The 12160-nt window shown below is 53.9% G+C and overlaps 1 protein-coding gene across 9 annotated transcripts in view; it reads left to right on the top strand.

Moving 5' to 3' along the window:
- CLEC16A (C-type lectin domain containing 16A) overlaps positions 1–9147 on the top strand; it is a 222844-nt gene extending 213697 nt beyond the window's left edge. For 4 of the 9 annotated variants that reach the window (XM_066274867.1, XM_066274866.1, XM_066274865.1 and 1 more), the window contains 2 exons: positions 1992–2117; positions 5875–9147. In XM_066274867.1, the coding sequence (XP_066130964.1) occupies positions 1992–2117; positions 5875–6227 (479 nt within the window). In that variant the 3' untranslated portion in view covers positions 6228–9147. Of the gene's footprint in view, positions 1–1991; positions 2118–2524; positions 2649–5874 lie in introns of all 9 variants that reach the window. The other 5 variants (XM_066274870.1, XM_066274869.1, XM_066274868.1 and 2 more) reach the window with 3 other exon arrangements.
- Positions 9148–12160: the final 3013 nt, after the last annotated feature.

Here is a 12160-nt window from a genome sequence, read left to right as displayed (position 1 = left end):
CACCGGCAGAGGGCCCCTCACAGCTAGGGGAGGGGGTCCTCTGCAGAGGGGTCACTGCACTGGACTTCCAGCTGCCCAGACACCCTCTGTGCTGGGAGCACCTGCTTCTGAGTCACCTTTGTCCACCAGGAACAGGTTATAAATGCTTGTGAGTGGCTTTTTAACCAAGTGCTAACCCTCAAATTAGGTCCAAGAGATGCCCCAACTGAAGGAACGGTCAAAACTGAATCCCCTGGTAACCAGAGTAACCAACCAGAAAGAGTTGGGATTAGGGGTTTTATTTTCATCCTCAATTATATGCCTGTTAAAGGTGTGAGGAAGGGACTTTATTGTCTGGTTCTAATACCCAGTCTATGAGTTGACCTATTCCCACTGTCTATTTTAAAGAAAGCACTTGGACCCTTGGCTGGGTGGCGTGGTAGATAAGCATCAGTCTGGTGCTCCAGAGGTTGCGGGTTCAATGCCTGCTGAGGACACATAGGAGAAGCAATCAGTGAGTACACAGCTAAATGGAACAACTAAGTGGAACAAGTTGATGCTTCTCTTTCCCCGCTTCCTGCCCACCCCACCCCCCACATATCAGTGGAAAAAAATTTTAAAAGAAAGTGCTTCGAGTTCCCCACGTCCTGCTGGGCAGAGCCGGGCGCCCTGCATGGGGAGGCATCCAGGAACCCGGCCTCGCACAGAGCCGGGCGCCCTGTATGGGGAGGCATCCAGGAACCCGGCCTCGCACAGAGCTGGGCGCCCTGCATGGGGAGGCATCCAGGAACCTGGCCTCGCACCGCCCCCTCGCCCAGCGGGGCTAAGCTGATGGGCCTCAGCGTGTTCCCAATGAGAAAATTACAGGGTTGGCCTCAGCGTATTTTTTCCTTAAACATTTATGGTTTCGAGAAGCTGAAATTGCAGGGAACATATGGCGGGAAATAGAGAATAAACCCAATTTTGGAACCAAGTGTAGGACCAGCAGGAATTTTTTAGAAATACTTTGACTTATGTCTGTGCACGCACATGATGACAGGTACAAATACGTACACACATGCAAATGCACTCACACGTGCTTTTGCACATAGTTGCACACACACACATACACTGTGCGTGAGGATTCTGGTAAGAACAACATGTCCTCAGATGAGAGCTCTGTGACCTGCACTGGGTCCTTGGCAGCCACATGTGCCTCCCGCCTCTGGATCTGCCGCATGTCACCCTGCTTCTGAGCAGGCTGCTTTGAGGAGAAAGGAAAATCCTTTGTTAAAAAAATGAAGTCGGAGTGAAGGCCAGCCTGCTCTTTCCAATGTCTATTCTTAAGGCCCGATGGAATTAGGAGCTGTGGCCAAGGTGTCCCAAGGTTCACAGAAAGAGGGAAGATTTGGTCCCTGTCTGGAACCTGGTCCTCCCTCCCCATCCTCACCTGCTTCCCGAGCTCACTGTCTAAACATACAGCCTTCATTCATGCCAGGACACGGTCCCATTTAGGCCAACGTAGAGCCAGGCAGCCCGAGACTGACCCGAGTGTCGCCGATCACAGTCACCGCAGTCGGGCAGGACTTTTAAGGACAGAAACCCAAGTAAGAGGTGTCTTCGTCCCAGCTTTCTCTGTGGCATTTTTTAAAAATTGGAGTAAAAAATATATAGCATAAAATGTACCATTTTAACCATTTTTAAGCTTATAGTTTAGTGGCACCTGATACCTGCACCTTATATTCTCTGGCCTTAATTTTAAGCTTTGCCGTGGTCCCAGGTTTGTCTCAGAGATGACAGTCCCTTCCTCCCCAGTGAGGTGCTCCTAACATTTTCGTTTCAGCCAATTAGAACTCCCCCCACTGGGTACCGGGTCTCAGACCTTCCTGCTGGGGTCCAGTCTGGGTTTTCAAAGGTGCAGACCACCAGCGCATCGCCTGGAGAGTGGCCCCTCATGGCTAGGGAGGAAGTCTCGGAGCGCTCACCCACCCAGGGCGTTCCCGGAACTCACAGAGCTCCACTGTTGCTTTTAGGGTGGCGGCACCAGGAACCGTCAGCCTCGTCAGTTGGGTCAGAAATCTGCTTGTTTCACCAGCTGGTTTGGCTCCGATCCCCCAGCCACACAGCCTTCCCTGCTCCGAGTCTCCTGGGGATGCAGGGTTTGTATCCTGACTGGTGGTTTGCTTCGAAAGCTGACGGGCAGTTTTGTTCTTCCAGCCCCTAAGGTCTCTCACCGAGACCAGGGGTCGCCGACGACCACTCTGTCTCCTTCCCAACAGGACCAAACCTTCGCTGTCTTTAACCGGATTGAGTCCCATGAGCGAACAATTTGGTTCTTAGCTGTCCCTCTTCCTGGAGGGACAGAGTAGGGGGCATCTTACCTGCCTGGGGGCTGCACCCCACACCCCAGCTGTCACAGCACCCGCTGGGGCACTGCCCCCACTGCCCCTCACCCCGTGTCGTCATCGATGCTTAGCGTTCGTCTCTGCTCTGTACCCCTCCATGTCACCTTTCTCTGTCCTGTTGTTAAAGGCTATCTATGATCTGTCGCTGTGTTTCCCTCTAGTCAGGAGTGGCAGGAAAGGACGCCGGCGAGTGTTCAGCCTGTCGGAGGCCGACAGTCACGGCGGACACTGGGTTTAGTGCTCCGAACGGCAGCTGTCACGGCAACTCTGGCACAGCCCATTCAGGCAGGTCTCCTCTGTCAGCCCCCACGGTGCCCCCTCGTCACGCTGCGTCGCTCCAGTCAGCAGGCTCTGCAGGGCAAGCTGGGCCTTTGAGGATGCCAGGTCGTGACCTGAGAGCCATCCTCAAAGTGGGCATTTCCTCAGCTTGCCCTGGTCCTGGATCTCCCGTCCCCTTTGTGGCCTCATCTCATCCATGGATCAAACCTCCTAGCTCTGACCCCTCCCACGCCAGACCAGGGCAGCGCAGACATGCGCTCATGCTCTGAAGTACCAGGCAGGCCAGCGTCAGGCTCAGCACAGGCCCTGAGCGAGAGGCAGCTTTTCTAGCCAAGCCCTTGCAGGACACCCCCAGTTTAGGCCACAGAGTTGGGGGGTAGAATTTGTAAAAAGCAACCAAGAGGGCAGCTTTTTTCCCCTTTTTTCCATGGTCTTCCTCAAAGCTATGTGATAGACTCGGTCACATTCCAGCCAAAGGCCAGAAGTTACAAACAGCCTGCTGGACGTCCCTCCGTCAACCCCCCTCTTGGGTTTGGTGCTCCGCACGGCAGCGGCAAGGTTGGGCCGTCGCTGCTGCCATCTCCCTGGGTGCTTCTCAGGGTGGCCGACGCTGCCCTCCCACTTGGCAGCCATGCTTACTAGTCACGAGCCTCCTGCCTTCTTTTGCATCTCAAAGCTGTTTCCTCTGAGCTTTGCCCTCTGACTTGCTGTGCTGTGCTGTGCTGTGCTCTTCTCCCCCACATCACTCAGGCCCACCGATTCCAGACTGAACACATCAAACCCACAAATTTACTGGAAATTGTAACTCACTTGACAAGGGTCAGCTGAGCCCCTGCCCCAAAGCCAAAGATCAACTTCTGAGGGAGCTGGCAGGGGGCTGATGGTCAGCCTGGGGCAGAGCCATAGGGGAGGCCCAACGTCCCTGATGGAAACCTGGACATCTGGGATTTCCCACTCTGGCCTCCAGTCGTCCTCCCTGCCCCTGGCCAGGCAGCCAGAGTGTTCTCCAAATCCCTCATTTCCAGCCCTACCTTGTGGCCTCAGACCTCAGAAACACCAGCTGCAGTAACCTCTGGAGCTCGGCACTTGTCCAGAAAATGTGTCCGTGCTGGGTAATTTTCCCTTGGCAAAAACCTGGCAAAATCCCCCTCCCCAGATGGATAAATATGAAGATAACATTTCAGAAGCATTTCTTAGTTTAAAAATTAATAATAATGTAAAAAGAAATAAAAGTAAGACAGTGTTATGGGTAATGGGTAAGAGAAGATTATTTTTTCTTATTAAAAAAAATAGAGGCTCTTTTTATGGGGAAAAACCCATCCCCTTTAATAAAATTCTTGGTTCTTTTTCTAAAGAAAAGACCGGTTTAGTGTATATGGTATTTGTCAGTTTGTTTGCTTTTTAATATATTTGATGGCAACTTTTTCACACCCTTGATGACTGTCATCACCAAAAACCCCATTAGGGATAAAGGTTCGCCCACTTTTTTGAATATCTACATGCAAATGCAGATGAGCCCAGGGAACTCGTATGCAGAAGTTGCTGCTCCGTCTCCAGATGGCACAACAGTGCCATTTGGAGAATTAGTCATTTCTAAACTGCCCTGTCAGCAGCTCAGCTCATGTGTGTATTCATATGTACAAAGCTGGCAGACGTGCGCATGCTCACGGGAGGCAGGCGAGCCCCCGTCAGAGAGCTGCTCATCCTGAGGGACGATGGACAGGTGGTGCTGGGTCAGAACCTGAGCCTGGGCGTCAAGACCAGCCCATCGCCCCAGCCATCCTTTAGTGAGTGGAGCAGAGTGGTAGAAATTCAGAGAAACCAGAGTGCGTGTGGAGTGTTCAGCATTCTGGGCTCAGAATCACACCCTGCTTGAATCACTTTTTCCACTAGTGCTCACGGTGCCCACTGCCACCCTCCAGGAAAGAGGACAGGCCCAAAGTCCCACACAGTGGTTTTCTCTGGCCTTATCTCACTTTTAAAAAAAAAATTTTTTTTAAGGCCTCATAAAGAAATGTGTAGCGCTCATCTCGCCTGAGAGACTTGTGGGAAGAAATGCTGACATGGACTTTGGGAGACTCCATCTGCCGCTTGCACTTTCTCTCCACGATGGGGGCCCCATCCCCTCTCTCCTGTATCCCATTCTTCGTGTGCCCTTTGGTTTTATTTTGCTCTTGTTTTTTTCATTCCTTCGCTATGTGTTCAGTTGGCAATGCTGTTTTGTTTTGGCCTAACACAAGAGAAAAAAAAAAAAACAGCTGGAATCACATTGGACGAAAGAACATCTACCATACTCCCAAAGAGCGTTTAGACTTGTAGCTCCGCACAGTGTCGTCGGCACCTCCGGCCGATAGCTCGGCAGCCCCACGATCCGTACAAATATGAATCTGCTTTCCCAGTGTGATGCCCACAGCCTTCTTATCAATGCTTTCAAATGACTGGCATGTGGCATCCCTAGGAGATGTTTCCCACAATGCACTGCAGTCACAACTGCTGTTTCTGTCCAGGCAAATTCGTTACCGGAAAGCACCCCCCCCCAAAAAAAAAAAAAAAGAAATTGCTGCTCAGAATAAGCTGTATCAGACAGAGCCTCCCCGCCTTCCTCCTGACTTGGTTTCTCTCTGTGGGGACAGGAATGTTCCGGGTGATACAGTCCCTTTTTGAGTGCTAACTCAGCACTTAGAGAAGGAACAGGAGACAAACCAGTCTGAGGTTTGGGTTTAGTTTTGCAAGATAAAAACTTCTCTAGAATTCCTTTTTTAAATTTTTTTTTAATATTGTAGTGAGTTTCCTCTTAGGTAAATGTCACCAAAGGAGACTCAGGAGATGGCACGAAGTAATAAGTACACCCAAACCCATTTCCTCCCTGAACGTGCATTTATCAGGCAGGGGGCCCAGTATTTGTGTACACACACAGCCCACCTGGGCCAGGTCCCGGTGCCCAGGAATGGGCTTCCATAATCCACTCCTCGAGTTCTGCACAAGTCTGTCTTTTTTCCCTCGCAGCACAAGTGAGGGTAGCCCTGGGCCCTGACAGACTTCCCCCGGGCCTATCAGATTGTACTTACCAGCATCTATGCCCTCCAAAGGAGGAAGGCAGCAAGCTGTTCCCTCCGCACTGCCATCTGCCACCCAGATTTCCCTGGGCCTTTGTTCAAGCTGGGGAGCAGAGGGTGTCGTGGGAGCAGGATATCTCAGAGCTAAGTGTCGCTTTGTTCTTCCTCCCATCCAGATGACCCCGTGCCTATGGAACAGCCTCAGCCTAACCTTTCTGACCAGGTGGTGATTGTCAACGAAGCGGAAGCAGAGGCCAGGCCCAGCAAGAGCCTGGCCAGGAGTGCGGACCCGGAGACAGCCAGCCTCTCCCCCAGCCTCATCCCAGCCCAGCAGCCCACCATCTCCCTGCTCTGCGAGGACACTGCCGACAGCCTGAGCGTGGAGTCACTGACCCTCGTCCCACCGGTCGACCCCCACAGCCTCCGCAGCCTCGCAGGCATCCCCCCGCCACCTGCACTGGCCGCAGAGGGCACAGCGGCCCCAAGCGAGGAGGCTGTGCTGGAGCCGGCAGGCCCCGCCGAGCGCTGAGTCGGCGCTAAGCCACCTCTCCTGTGCGTGTGGCCCCGCTGGTTGGGACCCAGTGCCACTGACTCCACGGACACGTTGGGAGCATCCACAGTGACCATCTCACCGCCCACCCATGTGCTCCGTGACTCCCCCTGAGGTCCTTTCACTTTGCACTTCGAGAGCGGCTGGGACCGGTGCAGACACACCAGCAAACACAGAGGACTGAGGCGGCAGCTCGGGAAGGAGATTGGGTTCCTGGCGTCTGAGCCACACAGCCCAGGGTGGGGGGGCAGGGCCCCCAGCACTGCTCCCTCGTCGGCCAGCCCTCTCGGCTCACAGCTCCTCTGTACTGTCCCCTGTGTGCACGGAAGTAGCCGACGAGGTCACTTTAAATAGAAGTATGTGGAAAAGCGAACTTCGATAAACATCTCCTTTGGGTATTTATTTTCTGCTTTTGGCAGCAGGCGAAAAGCATTTATTTTAAAAGCATCTATTTTTTTTATAAAAAATCCTCAGTGCTAAGGTTTTATGTCACGTAAGTGTAAGATGACTGTTAGGATTTTATTTTCGTTTTCCCTTGAACTTCCCAGTGTTTTGGTTTAGAGTTCTCTGTCTGGTGTTCTCCGTTTTCTTAAATGATTCTTATTTCTTTATTACTCCCTCACTCAGCAAGCCTGTGGAATGATGAAGTACCTTCCTGGAAAGTCTGAGTATTTTTTAAACAAAATAAGGGAGATGCGTGTATTCTCAGGTACACACAGAGCAGAGAGGGTCCGGCGTCTGCCGTGTGGCCAGGGGACCACCTGTTACCTGGAAGCTGTCCCCACGGAAGGGGCGGTGCTGTCAGCTCTGGCCCGGGACCCGGCCTCCACTCTGGACTGAAGTAAACAGGACAGATTTCCAGCGTCACCTTCAGTTGTTGCCTCTCTGTGTGTCTGAGAGAAAATCATCTGGACGCATGGAGACCCCGGCCCCAGAGGCCGCGATGGGAAGCAAAGGCCATGGAAGCCGTCCTCCAGGTCGCCTGCCGCTCGATTCTGTGTGCATGCTCTCCCTGTCTGCTGCTGCTGCTGCGGAGATGCTGCTTGTTGTTAAAGTGAAACCCCCAGTCCCTTCTCCTGTTGGGCAGGGGGTGTGGGGCTAGTTGTCCTCCAGATCCAGTAAAGCAGCCCAAATGTTCCTTTCTGCCTGGCACAGCCAAGCCACCCTCCCTTCCCCCTGGTCTGTGCCAACACCTTTCACACCTCTCCCCAGGTGTCCCCAGGGCTGCCGGGTGCCCAGGCACTGGGTGGCCTCAGGAGACGCTCACAGCCGCCCCTCCCTCCACCCAGCTGTCCCAGCAGGGCCTGCGGAGGAGGGGGGTGCCTGTGGGCGCAGGGCCCTCCCGTCATCAGAAGTCTTCTGGGTGGCTGTGCCCACCACCAATCTCCAACAAGGAAAAGACCCAGTTAGGCCAAGATTCTGGGGCCCCAGCAAGACGGACAAGTCACGACCATGAGCAGAGCCAAGTGGGACAGAATGAGGGGAAGGGCAGTTCGTGGGAAGAGGGGGTGCCATGAGGGGTGGGGGCCCTGCCTCCCCTGCAGCTAGCCGTGCATCCTGCTTGATCTCCTTCTCCTTGCTGTCCAAAATCCAGTGGTTCCAGTCGATTTCGTGGCCTCCAAGCACTGAAGGAGGTGGTGCTGTGCAGGGGAGACAGCATGCCCCAAGGACCTGTGGCAGCATTGCCCAGGCTGTGGAGCCACATACAGCCCAGCCTCCATGGGCTACCTAAGGAAAAGTGCAGACTGGGTCCACAGCCAGCCAGCCAGCAGCTCACCAGGCAGGCAGGACACCTCTAGGTGTGTAGGTGGGCACTGCTTTCACCAGGGGCTCCAGACACCTTGATGCAGAGAAGGGCACGTGTCCTTGTGCTGGAAGGTCTGAGGTCCCGAGGAGGCAGGCAGTGTCTTGGCTCTGATGAAGGTCACATCTTACAGGTCTTAGCCGTTCTGACAATAGTGGACACAGCTGTGTTTTCAGTAGAACCCTGCAAACTTCACAGCAGGGGCACTTCCAGGCCAGCCCATCTACAGAGAGTGCTGGGTCTCGGGTTGAGCAGAGAGAGGTGGAACGAGGAATTCTTGGAGAGCCCAGAGTAGGATGGGGGGTACCCTCTTACCCGAGGGTCCTTGGACTCATCTCTGGGTGCAGCCTCAGCCATCCCCCCATCTCCACATCCCTACAGAAGGCAGGGCTGGGATTGTCTCACCCTTCCCAAGTCCATGCTGGGCTCCTTGGGTTTGTCAGGTCAGGGACAGGGTTGACCCCATGAACCCCCCCAGACCTCAGCTTTGGAAGTTGCTGTGGAGAAGCACATGTCCTTTCCGATTTGAGCGCGTGAGGGGGCCTCTCCCCAAAGGTCAGCCTGGGCAAGCGCAAGGAGCTCCCCAGGGAGGAGCAGGGGACCAGCCCCAAAGCCACAGTGAGAAGGTGGGGCAGAAGCCCGCATCCCAGGGAGGACAGGGGCAGGGGGGTCTTCCACCAAAACACTGGCATTAATAGTCACTGACGGGTGAGTGAAGAAATGCGCCCTTTGCAGACATACACGAGATTTCTCTTAAGGTCTCACGATGCACTGTTTAAAAAAAAAAGGCACGCAGTGAACTGATTCTGATCTTTTCTAGATGCAATAAATAAGAAATATTTCATGTAGTCATGTTGACACTGGGCATAAACTGTAAGGGTTCCTAATGTTCCTCTGAGCTGAAAATATGTAAATAATTCTGGTCCGTCCCAAGGAGCAGGGTTAGGAAACTCATGCTTCTGGGATGAGAGACCGTTCCAGGGAAGTACCTGCTAAGCGTGACTCACGCTTCATGGGTACTACACACCAGGGTGGAAATGAAAACTGGAACTTCCTTGTAAATTGGTACTTGGCAATAAAAGAGAGTTATGAGAACACAGGCTGCTGCTTCATGGCACTGTGGCGGGGAGGCTGTGTGGGCAAAGGGGAAGGCTCTCTGCTATCTGACCCTCAGCCTGTCACAGCTGCTCAGAGGGGTGGGCAGCCCCACCCTGGCCGGGTATGCCCCAGTTCCTCCCCAGAGCTGGGAAAACTCAGGTGCAGGGGTTCCGCTGGAGAGTGCCCCCACCCCCCCGCCAGGTGCAGGGAGCTTGGTCCATGCTCTTCATGCCTCACCTGGCAGGTGGTGCTCCATCCGAGCTCAGGTGCTGCACCTGTGGAATGGTGCCGTCAACAGCCCTACCTCCCAGCACAGGCGCAGGGAACTCTGCGCTGTGGCTTCAGTGCTTCTAGGCCCTGGCATCAGTGATGTTCGTGCCAGGGCGAGCTTCCTCCCAAACACAGCCACATGCACCAGAGTGGAACTCACTGGAATGGTTCTTATGGCAACTCCTGACACTCTAGCTTAAACCTGGCCTAGAAACAGCCAGACCTTCCGGGCCTTGAGGCGAAACCCGAATGGAGTCCCAAGTGAACCGGGCGCCACCCCCTGCCCCACTTCGTGCCGGAGGCTGCTGCAGATGGAGGGCTGCCCTGGGTTTTGTCTCCCGCTTGCCCCCAGCAGGGCTCCCTTTCCCTCCTGGCCCAGGTTTATCCCAGATTGGTTCCCTGAGGTCGGCCCACGAGGCTCAGGGCCTCGAAGGGACTGGAGCCCCTGGCTGGGGTTGGATTCTCAGTACCACTGCTGTGCCAGGGCTGGCTGCAGCCTCGCTGTCCCCACGGGCACATGGGACATGGGCACTCATGCATCATGATGACTTCAGTGTAGGAAAAGGATCTTCCTGGAGGATACGGTGGTGAAGCTAGAAGCCAGGCCTCAGGGCGGCGGAACCAGGGGCAGCAGCTCTGAGGAGACAGGTGCCACGGGTGAGGGGCTGTTGGGCCCAGTCTCCCTGGGCTGTTTGCAGGAAGGAGGCGAGGCAGCGGTTCTCAGGCGTGAATGGTGTCAGAATCATTCGGAACACTGGTTCACAATCCAGAACCACTCGCTGCCCCAGACCTGGTCAGTGAGACCCCGAGTTGGTGCCTGGCTGAAGGCCCCTTGCATGTGTGGACACAGACTGGGTGCTCAGTGAACACTGGCTTTTCCACCTTTGCCTCCCAGCTCTTAGGAAATGCTGGCTTCTCTTCAGGAGGCAGTCTGCCCCCCGACAGCTGTGTGGCTGTGGCCCGGCTATCTCTCTGTGCTTGGGTTACTTTGTCTTCCAAGTGCCTGCCTTGTCAGCGGTTAGGGTGGAGGGAGTCCTGTGAACAAGATGTTCAGCTCAGGGCCAGTGGCCTGAGGGCCTCAGGAAAGCTTCCCCCACCCCCTTCCAGCCCAGGCTTAAACCCAGGATGGCCTGTGGCGTGTTTGGTGGCCTTGAACCAGCCACTTTGTCTCCTTCCAGTCTCTAGTTCTTTGTCCAGAGGCAGAGGCCTCACCCAGAGTATGAGTGCCCTGCCTTCGGCTAGAAGTGGCCCAGTGTTTCCCCAGGGTCCTATCCAGTGGCCAGCAAGAGTTTGGGGGTTCTGTCCTGATGGAAGGGCTAGTGGGCTTGTCTGTGCGTCTTCTGATGGCACCTGGAAGATGGAAGGGCTGGTGAGTGTGGGCAGCGTCCAGCCTGCGGGTGACCTCGGGCCCTGCCCTGCCCTGCCCTCGGGGAAGATCATTTTCCAGCGGGCAGTCTGCAGGAAACCCCCTTCTCTCCTCCTGTCCCGGCTCCTCCAGGCACTGCAGGGCAGTGGGGGGAAACCCGCCCAGTCTGAAGTGCTTTTCTCCAAAGGAAGGTGGATCTGAATCAGTGAACCGTAACAAGTGGGCTTTCCTGAAAATGTACTCCCCGTGTCTGGATGGGGCAATGTGAGGCCTCCCTGCCCTCGACAGGCCACAGGGCCGCACTGCCTGCAGGACCTTTGCACACACACACACACACCCCAGCCACCACCATTCTTCTCCTGGGCCACACGCCACCCAGCACAGCCTGATTTCCCTCCAGACAGGAGTCTGTGCTCACCTGAACACACGCCCCTAACACCAGGACTGCCACCTCCTTGAGTCTTACCTTATAAACTCAGTGTACAGTTGACACTTGAACAACATGGGAGGGGCACCGGTCCCCCATGCAGTCAAAACTCTGAGTATAACTTCTGACTCCCCAAAAACTTGGCTGATAGCCTACTGTTGACTGAAACCATACCGATAACATAAACAGTTGACTAACATGTATTTAGTATGTGTATGTATTATATACTATATGCTTACAATAAATAAAATAGAGAAAAAATGTTTTTAAGAAAATCATAAGGAAGAGATACCAAATGGGACAAAAGTAGGTTTACAGTTGTGAGTACATGAAAAAGTTCATTCTTGTATTATTATTTATTACTGTATTATTTTCCATAGGAACAACTGTAAGCTTACTCTTGCCCCACCCTATATCTACATTTACAGTATTTCTTTTTTTAAATCCTTGTATGATCGGACTTGCACAGTTGGACCCCGCATTGTTCAAGGATCAACTGGATCTAAAAGGGAGACTTCAGCTCTGGAAACTCAACGTCAGTAGCTCTTCCAGTACCAGCTCCCAGAGCTGCTGTGTGATGAGGGACCACACAGTGAGTGGCTCAGGATCGCAGAAATGTATTCTCGCTCAGTCTGGAGACCAGACGTCTGAAACCGAGGAGTCGGCTGGTTGTGTGTCCCTCCGGGGTTCTCAGGGGACTGTTCTCTGCCTTTCTCGATTTCTGATGTTGTTGGCACCCATTGGCTTTCCTTGGCTTGTGACTGCACCACCCCAATCTCTTCTTCTGTCTTCCATAGCCTCTTCCCTCTGAACCTCTGTCAAATCTTCTTTTTCTTCTAAGGACACCAGTCATTGGGTTTAGGACCCACTCTGATTCAGTTTGGTCTGATCTCAAGATCCTTAACTTCATCACTTCTGCAAAGACCCTATTTCCAAATAAGGTCACA

The sequence above is a fragment of the Saccopteryx bilineata genome, chromosome 4, assembly GCF_036850765.1.
Source record: "Saccopteryx bilineata isolate mSacBil1 chromosome 4, mSacBil1_pri_phased_curated, whole genome shotgun sequence".
NCBI classification, from domain to species: domain Eukaryota; kingdom Metazoa; phylum Chordata; class Mammalia; order Chiroptera; family Emballonuridae; genus Saccopteryx; species Saccopteryx bilineata.
Note: the sequence above shows the minus strand (reverse complement) of the source record. Positions and strands in the feature narration are given on the sequence as shown.